Below are 13,335 nucleotides of genomic sequence, written 5' to 3'. Positions count from 1 at the left end.
GAGGCTTGCACTTGAGGGGTGAGAGTGTGTTTATGAGCAGCTAGCCGCCTTGATCATGCACTTCAGGCCGCTTCCTTCTCCGTGGTGGCTGTGCTTGCTCACTTTTTTTTCTTAAATACTTCTCGAGAACAGACAGGAGTAGCTAGAAATGAAGAAAACAACGCTAATTGGCATCCGAGATGCTCAGACAAAAACCTGTTTTTCGTAGAAGCTCGCCTTCTGGGCTCTTTCCTCCAAAGAGGAGAAGCCAGGTTAATGACAGCCACTGTGGTACGCTGACCTCCATCCCGGCTGCTCTTTGAAGGCTGAGGATGTGTTTCTCGAATCTTCCTCGCCCAATTTACTTACTGTGTGTGATGTTTGTTACTCACGTTTTGTCTGGGGTTGTCCCCTCATCTATTCTGTGGGTGTAACCAACTTCTCCACAGACGTAGAGGGGTACAGTGGCAAAGGTTACTCATCCTAGATACCCACAGCTAATGTACCCACAGATACATGGGAGCAGAAGTCCCTAAACCCTTCACCCTGAAGTCCCCGTGCCTGCCTGGGTAGCCTCTTCTCACAGTGCATGTGAAATTCTTGGTCCTGTAATTTTCAATTGCTTTTCTGCCCCGCCTCCGATTTTGACAGTCTGTTTCTGTTTTGAGATTAGATCTAAGAAGAATAACAGCTGGATTCCTGGGCATGGCGGTGGCTGTCCTGCTGTGTGGCTGCATCGTGGCCACGGTCAGCTTCTTCTGGGAGGAAAGCCTGACCCAGCACGTGGCTGGACTCCTATTCCTCATGACAGGTAGACTGTACACCGTCAGCTTCCGCTCTGTGGCACAGAATTCGGCTTGGTCCTATCACTAGTAATGTTGGTTTCAGTGGTGGGAAGGAAGCGAGCAGAAGCTCATTCATCTCTGAGAGAAAATAAGGAATTTAAAGGGAACAGTGGACAAAGTGCATTGCCCAACTTTCCCACAGCAGCATTAGTAGGTCAGAGGAAAGTGTCCTGCATCCATTCTCAATTGAGTCAATGCTAGCATTTTCTGCCTTATTGCTTAACGCTATGTCTTGGAGAGAAAGGTCAGTAGCTGAAAGTCCCCTCATACTCTATGTACCAGGGATGGTGTCCTTGGCATTACTGTTGGTGGATTTCCTTTGTCAGGGGCTGATCTTGGTCTTAGAGACATAGAGAAGAGAGCGGACAATGTCCCTGCCCCATTTTTATTGTGGAGAGACATAAGAAGTGATTTGTGATAGCAATACAAACTGGGAAGACGAGCAGGGTACAGTCTGGTTGGGAGATGCTGAGGCAACAGTTTCCGAGTTGAATCATGAGAAGCAGCCAGAAGTTGGGAGAGAACTGTGAGCTGGAGACGCCACCAGCTCAGAACCCCGAGCAGGAGTCAGGCAAGTGTGTTCTGAGGAGGAAGAGAGGTAGGAGACGGGAAGGCATGCCCAGAGTGGGAGCCATGGTCAGGACCAAATCTTTAGAGATCTCTTAATGAAGAGAAGAGAGAGGAGCATGAATGTAAAATATAAGTGGTGGAAACCACTAGAAGATTTAATGGAAGGATAACTTTATTTAAAACAAGAGGGGTGTGGAAACGTGGCTAGCAAGTAAACAAGTTGGTTTAACAAGTAAAGGGTATTTTGGTCTATAAAGGAGTTGGGAGTTGGGTCAATGGCTAGGCAAAGGAGGCTGCAGAGAAGAAATGGCCTCCTCTTCAGCCTCCACAAGAAGTTAAGGAGTGGATAATGAGGGAATGCCAAATTAAGTTTCCCAAAGTACTAGTCCCAGAAGAGCCAACACTACCCCAGATGGCCATTCCGGCCCAAAGAGTCCTGGGGCTTCACAATCAGTAAAAAGTTCTCCCTTTGCCCCTCCCCTTTGTCAGTTATACTGCAAGATTTTGGGTACTAGCCCAATGTACGTCAAAGATGTGTAGGCTTCTCCCCCGACAGCTTTAGTTTTGCCATTATTTGTTTTTGTAAGATAAGATCTTGCTATGTGGCTCTGGATAACCTGTAACGTCTAAGTAATCCAGGCTGGCTTCCAACTTAGAGCTTTTCCTGCCTCTGCATCCTGAGTGCTGGGGTCTCCCTGTGTACACTGTCATGCCTGGCTGCTTCCCCCAAACTCTGCAGAGGCCCCACGCCAAAAGCCACAGAAGGACTTTCTTTTTTAAGGCCTCCTTTTACTACAGGGGACGGACGCATGAATACTCAAGGATGTTCAGAGTAGGAAACAGTTGTTCTAGTTCAAATACATCACGAGGCCACACAAATCCGGCTCCACCAGTTCTGCCTAGGCAGAGGAGGTGAATTTTGCAGAAGGGAAGGCGTAAGTCGGGTGTCTGTCAGTGACACAGAAGGGCCGACAGTTTTCAGGGTGCTCAGTTCGCCTGTCACTTGAAGTGGAATGTAGGGAGGTTTCCTTTGGGTTTTGTTACTGGAAACAATGCCTTTACATGCCTCCCAGAACACTGAGATCGTGGTTAGTTCTGTAAATTCTACAGGAGTAGGAGGAGGTCATTAGCTGGACGTAGACAGGAGATAACTTTGCTGGAGCACCTCCTCAGGCAATGGCAGGCAGTGAGAACTCCGAAGGGTTAAAGGCATTGATTTTAATTAAGCAGGCTGTCTTCAGTGGCTCTAGACAGCAGCCCTCCCACAGACTTTGGATACTAAACTTAGCCCCTTCTAATATGCTGGCGTCTCCATTCTCTGCCCGAACTGATTAGCCAGCCTTTCAACGGAGAGCCCTAGTGATGTGACAGTTGAGATGTTAAAGCAGAAAGTGTAGAACACAGGCTTCCTCCTTCTGCCATGCAGCACATGGGCCAGCCTTGATGACCTACAGGTGAAACAACCACTTCTATCAGTTTGTATCTGAGAACTGGGCTGTAACACCATATACCTAGACCCCACTCCACAGCCTTTCGATGGTTCCTGGAGAAGGACCTGGGGTAGGCAGCCTCCAAGGCCTTGGCTTCATGTTAGACCCATGGTAACACATGCTCTGAGATTACACAGGCAAGCACAGTGGCATACATGAAGGACGGAGTCAGCGAGACTCGCCTTTCCAGCTCCTACCCTTTGCTGGAGTGTTTGTAGCATTTCCACCACAGCGTGAATACTCTGTCCACATTAAATGAAGCATTTGGACCGGGGACATCACTGACCCAGTAAAGTGGTTGTTCCAAAGTGTAAGGGCCTCAGATTAATTCCCAGAACTCACATAAAAATAGAATTCTGGGTGTAGTGCTTGTTGTGTGCTTCTAATGTCAGTGGTGGGGAGGTAGAGGCTTTCTAGGGATTGCTAGTCAGCCAGTCATAGCTATTTGGTGAGCTCCAGGCCAGTACGAGCTCTGGTCTCAAAATGTAGATTAGCAGAGTTCCTGAGGATGACACCAGGGTTGTCCTGAGACATCTACGTATACGTGCACACTCTACATTCATGCACATACACATAGATACATGCAAAAGACCATAAATTAAACACTCTATTAGATCACCATAGTAACATAGCTGCAATTGTTACCATTAAAGGACTAATTCATTCAATATTATCAGTTTTAATATAATTTTATTTGTTATAGAATTTTAATCTATCTTGTATTGCTCTGTGTGTGTGTTCGTGTATTTGTGTGTGTGTGTGTCTGTCTGTCTGTGTGTGTGTCTGTCTGTGTGTGTGTCTGTCTGTGTGTGTGTCTGTCTGTGTGTGTGTCTGTCTGTGTGTGTGTGTGTGTGGTCAGAGGACAAGTTGTGGGATTCAGTTTTTTCCTTCCACCATGTGGCTTCCCAGGATTAAACTCAAGCTTTGTAAGTGCCTTTATCTGTTGAAACCTCTCCCTGGCTCTTAACTAGTTTTTAATACACCAGAAATCTCAAAAAAAAAAAAAAAGAATAAAGTTTGTATTCAATTCTCCTCTCTTGGTGCAGGTCTCACTACCAACTGCATCCATTGTTCTTCATAGGCTGAAGCCTTCTGGGAGAGTTCACTTAGCCTGTGACCCTCCCATGCTGTCAGCAGAGGACGAGAGAGTCCAGGCAGCCCCCTCAAAGCATCAGGGGCGGTTAGCGCCCACCCTGGCCCAACCCTTCCTTTGCTTCAACGCATCTAAATAAAGGGAGCCTGCTGAGATATGTCTAGAATGATCTAGGCCACCCGTCAACCGCAATTCTAAACCACGGGCCCTTAATACATTATCTAAAACCCTGGAGACTGAGTGTGTTTTGGAATTCAAGACTTAAATATTTTATTTTAGAAAGAGAATATGGCATACGTATTCTGTTTTATCCAGCAGGTTGGCAAGGTTTGGGGCATTGTTGCGAAATAAAATGCATTAACATTTCTGCAACAAAATGCAGGAATAACCACGCTAGACGGGATCAGTGAGGACGGTAATAACCTTACCTCAGGGAGGGGAACACTTTGCCTCTCAAGGCAACGGATGCGATACTGCAAATTGCAGACTGTGTACCTTTCCACCGTGTTCGTTTACTTATTTTTTATACGTTTTTTTCAGTCTCTAGTAGGCCCGCCACACCATTAAGTTAAGATGGGGGAGGCGAGGCTTTTTGAGTAATCTACGTGAAAAGGAGCAAGTCCGTTTTGCTGAAAGAGCGAGAAGGCCAGAATGATGGGCAAGCTATCTGTGAAAGGCCCAGGGAAAAGAAAATCGATGCTTATGCCTCTGGGTGTTGTAGTTGGATATTTATCATGCAACCTAAGCAGAAGGAAGCAGCTTTTGCTTCTTGGCCTTTTAAGCACATCAAAGGAGGGAGGTCAGAAAAGAATGGGCCTCCGTTACCCTAATTACGTCTTCTGATCTGGCCATGCGCAAGCACCTCAGAGGTTTTAGGGAGGAAATCAGGTTGATGATCTGGGATGGTGGCATGCACTTATTTGCTGTCCTGACCCTAAACACATCCCCTCCAGTCCTGCTCTTGTGTGATGTCATTGGTGAGCTCTAATTAAGAATATTATATAGGGGTTGGGGATTTAGCTCAGTGGTAGAGCGTTTGCCTAGCAAGCGCAAGGCCCTGGGTTCGGTCCCCAGCTCCAAAAGAAAAAAAAAGAAAAGAAAAAAAAAAGAATATTGTATAAGGGAAGTCTCCACAGGCAGGGGTTGTCAGGAAACCAGTAATTATTCCTTCTTTGAAGATAACTCCCAGCAATTGCCAGGAGCGAGCTCAGGATAGGAGAACCTCTCTCTCCTGGGTCCACCAACCAGCTAGGCTGGAAGTGTGAGCTTGTTGGTGGAGAAGCTGGAGGAAGGGAAGGAAGGAGGGACGACTGGAAAACTAACCGCTCTCCCTATGGGTCCTCAAGATAGCCTGTAACTTTTGAACTTTCTGAAAGCAAGAATAGCTGCATAGCCCACTTTATACCTTGTGTGAAGTAGGTCTCAAGCCAGTATCGCCTGAAGTAACTTGTGGTGCCCATTAAGTCCTTCATGGGACAATTTGGAATAAACTACTTTCTAAAAAGAAATTTAAAAGGAAGATTTATTTTTATTTTCCTGTGTCTGAGTAGTTTTGCCTGCATATGTATTTGCCTAGTATGTACATGCAGTTTCCATGGAGGCCAGAAGAGGGCGCTGGATCCCCTGGACCTGGAGTTACAGAGCCACAGTATGGGTGCTGGGAATCAAACCCTGGTTCTCCAAGAGCAACAAGGTCTCTAACCACTGAGCCATCACTCCAGCCCCCACAGATTACTTCTTAAGAGGATATTAATCAATCTGCTGTAGTCTTCAGTTTTGTTTAGCAGGCTTTCTTGACTCGATGAGCTTACGTCTATTAGCCAATATGTCAAAATTACAGATAATCCAGGAAGTATATACTATGTCTGCTTACAATGCATGTTGGGAAGTGGACGGAACACTTTGGACTCCTGATCAAGAAGAACATATGGAACTACCTCTTATCTAACCAGAACTAGGTCCAGGGCATAAAAGATAAGAAATAAGTGGTAATATAACCGTATTAAGACAGAACGGGTCTGCTAAGACCTGTAAAATAATAGAATATACTCCATTCAGTTAGCAGCTCAGACACACACAATGCTAAGGGATAATAAGTTTTCTTCCCCACAACTCCTATGTTGAGTCCCCAGTCCCCAGGATCTCAAAGTGTGACTTAACCAGGAAACAGGGTTTTTAAAGAGAAACTCACAGTAAATTAGGGCAATATGTTGTGTCTTAAGCCAGTACGGATAGTGTTGGCCACCGAGTAGGGGGGTTTGAAGAGTTATGTGTAAAGACACGAGGAGAAGGCAGCTAAGTCCAAGGCAAGGTGGGTTCAGAGGCAAACCATCATGTTGTTGCCTTGAGCTTAGATTCACAGCCTCTATGAAAATATCTTTGTTTTTTCAGTCTCCCTGTCTGTAGTACATGGTTCCAGTACCTTTATCTACCTCATGCACATGAACACTTTAAGATGTGTATGGGACCTAAACAGAGATCATTATATCAAAACTGATCTAAACTGTGCATCTGACATGACGGCATGCCTTTATTACATAAATAAATTTTGTCCCAGAGTGATCAAAGTTAGGATTTTGTTTGTTTGTTTGTTCCAAGACAAACTGTGTGTCCTGGAACTCATATGTATCTGCACAAAGCTGGTCTCAAACTCATAGAGGCATGGGGGCATCCCATTGCCTCCCAAGTGCTGGGATTAAAAGTGTGCACCACTGTATCCAGGGGGATTTTTTTATTAGTATCTTGAGTGGGACAAACTTCTTTTTACAATATTTTGTGGTAAATGTTTGTGTTCTTTCTCCATCGTGCCGAGAACAGCTGTAGCCGCTAGGCATTTGCGGGCTTCCTCACGGATGCGAGGGTCTGGGCGGATGGAACATCGCTTCTTGTTCATCTCTCTTTTGTTTTCTTCTCACCCAGAACAACTCAGAGGAGCTTTTAGAAGCAGGGAAGGTACAACTGGGTGGCAGCACCTCTTAGGAGGGCTTGTGAGAAGAAAGAAGGGCAAACAGGGGGCACATGGGTGGGCCAGGTGGCCTGCTTTCCCTTACGCCACGTCACCAGAGGATCAGTTTGAGGAGTACCTCTTCTGGAAAGGACCTGAGTGGCTGGGAAATGCATATAGTATTTCATGATAAGATTAATACAAGCAAGGGAGAGAAAACAAGAGAAAGGGACAATTCAATTTGCAAAGCGTGTTAGCATTCTGTAAGGGTGGCAAAATACTTGGGAAAGTATTTCTAAGTATGACAAAATCACTTGAAGAAGAAGTTTTGTTTTTGTCTTCATGGGGGTTTTACTGCTGTGAACAGACAGCATGACCAAGGCGATTCTTGTTAGGACGACATTTACTTGGGGCTGGCTTATAGGTTCAGAGGTTCAGTTCATCATCATCAAGGTGGGAGCATGACGGCATCCAGGCAGACATGGTGCAGGAGGAACTGAGAGTTCTACATCTTTATTTGAAGGCAGCTAGGAGAAGACTGGCTTCCAGGCAGCTAGGATGAGGGTCTTAAAGCCCACATCCACCTACTCCAACAAGGCCACACCTACTCCAACAAGGCTACATCTTCTGGTAGTGCCACTCCCTGGGTCAAGCATATTCAAACCATGACTTGTTTTGTTTTGTCCTTGGGTTCATGGTTTCAGAGTTTTAAGTTCATGTCCTCTTGGACCCGTTCCACAGACAGAATGAGCACATGGAGTTCCAACAACCCCCTCAAGAGTACACGTCTGTGGCCTAATTTCCTTCTACCAGTCCCCATCTGCTAAAGGGGCCTCTGTCTTCCAGTTGTGCTCACTGTTACATGTAATAACCAGTGGTCAGCTCCAGAAAGGAGCTGAGTAACCAGCTGCCTTACTCCAGCCGGCTACCCCATTACTGTAGTTAACATGGGTGCTGTGATTTGAGATCTGGGGAAAGAAGCTAATGTTAATTCCCCTCCTGCTCCCCCACTGGTGTCTTCCCTTTTCTCCTGACTCTTTGGCTCGTGGGATAATTATGTGTCAACTTCTTTTCTCAGGCCCACGACTGACATATAGTTGTTATTCTTATACTTAACACTCCCATGCAGATAAACAAAGCTCTGACACATGGCCTTTGATGGGGCATTTAAGCTACAAACCATAACACAGTACAAGTTGGATCTAAGAGTGAGGGTGGAAACTAAAAGCAAGCAAAACTGGACTGGGTGCCAGGAACAGATTTTAGTTTTAGGGAGATTCAGACCCTGGCATCTTGGAGAGATCCAGTTAGAGACACTCCATACAGTGTCCTTGAGGTCTGCACTCATCAAGGGCTGAGGAAAACACTCATTCAGGGCACATTGCAAAAGAAAAAAAAATTTGTTTTTGTTTGTTTTTTTGGTTTTTTTTTTAGTGTTTTTGTTTTTGTTTTGTTTTTGTTTTTTTGTTTTTTGGAGCTTAGTTTCCTAACAGTACTGTACTCACCAAGATGTCTTAGAAAATAAACTTATTCCATGTCTTATTTTGGATTAGCAGAATTACAAGCACTTGACACCATAATAGACTTGTGTTACCAAGCCCCACACTACACTGAGACTCGAGGGAAGGCAGGAAATATCAGGATCACACCTAGCTAAGACTAGAAGGAGTGTTTCTTGCAGCCCAGCCCTGTGCGTTTTACATCAAAGGATGCCTGGGAAGTCTCAGTTTGAACTGAAGCTTTCAGAGGTCGTGAAGCCTGAGCTGCTTGTAAAAATGCTTGCTTTTAGGCAGTCAGCTGTATGCAGACATCTGGGAGTGAGATGAAGCTGTTTTCCCTGGGTCATCGTTCCACCACGATGGTCTACATGATGGTTCTCCAGAGATCATTCCCCCACCGACAGCCTTATTGTTCTAGCATTCCTCTAGGGCCTTACTGTGCACAGACATGGCTTTCGTCCTCAGGGGCAACCATGTGCACAGACGTAAGAACATTTGCTCGTCACAGGACTTGGATAAAGCCAGGAAGTATTCTTTAAAAATGGTTTATGTCTTGATAAAAGAATAAAAAAAGCAGCAGAAAGAAGTCAATAGATATTACCATATCCAGTTCAGAAAAACAAAAATCATTTATTTTAGAGATTGGAAACAAAGCCAGATAAAGAGTAGGAAATAGTACATTATCTCAGATAGGGTACCTTTAAAAAAAGAGAGAAGAGAGTATTTATTTTCCAAGTGCACAACGGGAAAAAAATTTAAGTTGTGCGCCCTGGCACGATGTGAATGAAGCCGGAGTCTAGAGCTCGTAAAGTGGCACTGGAGTGAGCTTCACCCTGCCAGTTGCTGCCTGCTCTGTGTGTTTCCCCACCAGTGGCTTTGATCTCCAAAGCTGCAGATTAAAACAGGGGTTGGGCTCTTGCTTCGTTTTGCCTCTGTCTTTTCAGTTCTAAAGTCTGTGCCTCGTGTATCCCCAAGGGATATGAAAGCCATTTTCTAGCAGGCAGATGCCACTTCCTTTATCCACAGGGGTAATCCAGAGAGTGACGAGGGACTCTGTGGGGTTTAGACATTCTGACACTCGATTGAATGCCTGTGTCTGTTTTCATTCGTGTGTTTTATTTCATGAACTCAACAAATACCCTGTTCTCATCCTATGCCCACCCGATAAATTGTCCCTAAGGGTGTCCTCCCATCATGCCTTGAGCACTAAGAAGCTCTTTTATTTTGTGGTGTATGTCTGTGTGTTGCTTAGGGTATGTGTGTGTGTCTGGTAATGTGGTGTGTATGTGTGTGGTGCTTGTGGTATGTGTATATCTGGTATATGTGTGTAACATGTGTTATGTGTGTGCAGTGCTTGTAGCGTGTGTAGTGTGTGTGTGTGTGTGTGTGTGTGGTATGTCTGGTATGTGGTATATGTGGTATGTATGGTATGGTGTGTGTGTCTGGTATGTGTATGTGGTATGTGTGGTGTGGTGTGTGTGTGTTTGTGTGTGTGTGTTGTGTCTGGTATGTGTATGTGGTATGTGTGGTGTGTGTGGTGTTGTGTGTGTGTATGTATGTGTGTGTACATGAGGTGCTAGCACACGTGCACACCTACATATTGGAAGTCAGATGGCAAGCTCAGGTGACAAACTTTGTGTTTTGTGTTTTGACAGTATCCCTTTCCTGGCCCAGTGAGCAAGCCAGGAGGATATCTATCTGCCTATCTTTATTCTTTTAGGGCTGTGATTATAAGTAGGTGCCACAGGCTTGGCTTTTTATGTTGGTATCAACCCAAGGCCTTCATGCTTGCAAAGCAAGAACTTTACCAAATGAACACTTGTTTTGTCTGCCCAATCCTGATGTTAGTGTTATTGAAAGAAAATTATTTATACACATGTTGATATAATAAGGTAAAATTTGATATATATATATATATATACATATATATGTATATGTGGTATATATTTTCTTACCACCCAAATCAATTACAATTTGCATGATTGAAGTGAACAGTACATTTAATAAGATATTTACACCAATCCCAAATTCCTAGACTTAATTTATAGTATTTGGAAGTATTCATTTTATTTTTTAAAAAAAATTGCTGAAGGTCGATCCTCCAAAAAATAGTCGCTTCTAATAATTCATTTAATTTTTACAGGCAACATGACAAATACACTGAAAAAGAAACGATGATATATTTGCATAATGGTTGCAACTATATGAAAAGTAGGCCTGGTGTAGAGCAAAGGAAATGACAGCTGTCTTACGTTAGATTTGAGAGATCGTTAATAACAGAGTTGTTAAGGGTGAGGATGTCACTCTGAAGGTAGGGTGCTTGCCTGGTGTGCCGGAAGCCCTGGATCAGCCTCCAGCATTCTCTAGAACCAGGCGAGGTGGTACAGGCCTCCGACCCCAGCACTCCAGCAGTGGTGACAGGAGGGTCAGATGTGTAAGGTCATCCTCCTGACTAGCCTGGGCTAGAAGAAACAGTTCTCAGAAAAACAAACGAACAAACAAACAACAACAACAACAACAACAACAGCAACGTGGCCTGGAATAAAGACACATGGCCTGGGAGACAGCACCATTGGTAGAGCGCTGGTGTTCTTGAGAACTGGAGTCTGATCCCCAGCACTGAGGAGGCAGAGAAATGGTTGAGCTCTGGGCTTTGAGAGATGCTGGCTCAAAAAGAAAAGGGGAGAGCACCTTAAAATGACACCAGAGATCATCTTCTGGTCTCTGTGCATGCCTGCCCATATCTATGCCAGCACATAGACATTCATACATGTGCGCGCACACACACACACAGACACACATACAGACACACATACACAGACACACACACAGATACACACAGACACACACACAGACACACACAGACACACACACAGACACACACAGACAGACACAGACACACACAGACACACACAGACACACACACAGACACACAAAGACACACACAGACACACACAGACACACACACAGACACACACAGACATACACACAGACACACACACAGACATACACACAGACACACAGACACACACACACACACACACACACACACACACACACATGCACACAGAACCAAAGACCAGATTATTTTTTACTAAACGGTTTTTAAAAACTAAAAGCAAAATTAAATTGAAACTTGCATAGTTAAACTAGACAAAACAAATCCGAATGATTCAAGTTCTCCAAATTTTTCCTGCTCTTTGTCACAGCTTCTTGAATGAATCCATTCAAGTAAAAGAATTCCAGGTGTCCCTGGGTTTGGAGTGATGTGGGTTTTATAAAGGCTTGTCTGGCATTTACCTGGTTGTCAATCAGCAAAGGCCCGACTGATCACTCTGTTCTCTCTGTGTCCAGGGATATTTTGCACCATCTCACTCTGCACGTACGCTGCCAGCGTCTCCTATGATTTGAACCGGGTCCCGAAGCTAATTTACAGCCTGCCTCATGATGTGGAACATGGCTACAGCTGGTCTATCTTCTGCGCCTGGTGCAGTTTAGGCTTTATTGTGGCAGCTGGAGGTCTCTGCATCGCTTATCCGTTTATTAGCCGGACCAAGATTGCACATCTAAAGTCTGGCAGGGACTCCACGGTATGACTGCCTGCATCGAAGAAGGCCCAGCTACAGAGCGGAGCGGGTCTGAGTTCCATTAGGAGCAGTACTGAGTTCACATCAGGGTTCCAAGCACAAAGAGGTCTTTTACATTCCAACCTGTTGCCTGCAGCCCTTTCCGGATGACTGACTGGAAACCTTGCAGAACTTCCCAACCTTTCCAAGGATAAGACAACTGTGGGTTCAAGTGCTTTAATGACTATTTATGCTTTGGTTGAGCGAAGTGAGCAACGGGCTGGAGGACATTTGTAGGCATCAGAGAAGAGGGGCGGCGGTGGAAAAATTTGTACGATTTCCACTTATTTCAGAAAGTTTGTATATAACGATTACAGGAGAGTCGTTTCTATTTGTGAAAGGATTCATGACAAAAACGAGCATAATTTTCTTGTCACTGTGCCAGGCTTGTTGGACTTTAATGCAGCATCTTCAGAACTTGTCCTGGTGGCGTCCTGTTGTGTCAGCACCTGATATTTATGCATTACTTGTGAATGTTCCTTGTCACAAGAGGATTCTCCTTCTGTTGCCTTATTATTACTTTTAATGAATTGAAGTCCCCTCTCTGTCTTTGTACTGGAGTTCAAATGCATAAGAATAACAGACCAACTGTGTAAGAGCTGATCCGTAACACTATGCAGCATCCTTTGAGGTCTTCTCCGTTCCTTGGCTTGTGTCTCTTTATGTTAACTGGATTTCTGCATTAAATGACTGCCCCCCTTGTTAATTTAGCTGTGCCTGTTTTCTGTCTTCTAGCTGGGTCAGCAAGTCTTCCCTGGATATAGGCCAGCTGAGAACTCTGTTATGTGGACTCTGTTTTGTTTTCAATCATTATTTTTGTTTGCTTGGTTGGTTGGTTTGGTTTTTCAAGGCCAGGTCTTGCTATGTGGTATGAGCTCCAACTCACCGTCTGACTCAGGCGGGCCTTCAACTTGGACTGATCCTACTGCCTGGCCTGAGTGCTGGGATTGCAGGCATGAGCTACCCTGCCCAAATTACACTAAGCCCAGTTGCTTTATGTGTTTAAGCTGGTCATTACTATTTATCGTTTTGTAGCAATTGTATGTTTGCTATTGATAGAAGATCCTGTTTTCAAAACTTTCTAATATTAGGTTTTAAATTTCATTATATTTAAGTCCCTACCCGTTTGCTGCCTGTCTGGTGTTCATTCAGTGATACATGTGGGCCTTGCTTGGCCATACGTGTTTTTCAACTTCACATCAGAAGCACCTGAAAAGTTCTCCAGCAGGACAGTTAACTCAAGGTCCAAGGGTGAGCAATAGCTTGAATTAACCAAACCAAACCAAACC

General features: G+C 44.7%; 1 protein-coding gene across 3 annotated transcripts in view; it reads left to right on the top strand.

Annotated features, from left to right (window-relative positions):
- Tmem178a (transmembrane protein 178A) overlaps window positions 1-12,756 on the top strand; it is a 59,598-nt gene extending 46,842 nt beyond the window's left edge. For all 3 annotated transcript variants that reach the window (XR_015621974.1, NM_001004282.1, XM_087553659.1), the window contains 2 exon segments: window positions 653-790; window positions 11,775-12,756. Coding sequence is in view for 2 of the 3 variants with exons in the window: in NM_001004282.1 (NP_001004282.1) it covers window positions 653-790; window positions 11,775-12,016 (380 nt within the window). In the remaining variant the exon portion in view is untranslated.
- Window positions 12,757-13,335: the final 579 nt, after the last annotated feature.

Source organism: Rattus norvegicus, chromosome 6 (genome assembly GCF_021556685.1).
Source record: "Rattus norvegicus strain SHRSP/BbbUtx chromosome 6, alternate assembly SHRSP_T2T, whole genome shotgun sequence".
In the NCBI taxonomy this organism is placed as follows: Eukaryota; Metazoa; Chordata; class Mammalia; order Rodentia; family Muridae; genus Rattus; species Rattus norvegicus.
Note: the sequence above shows the minus strand (reverse complement) of the source record. Positions and strands in the feature narration are given on the sequence as shown.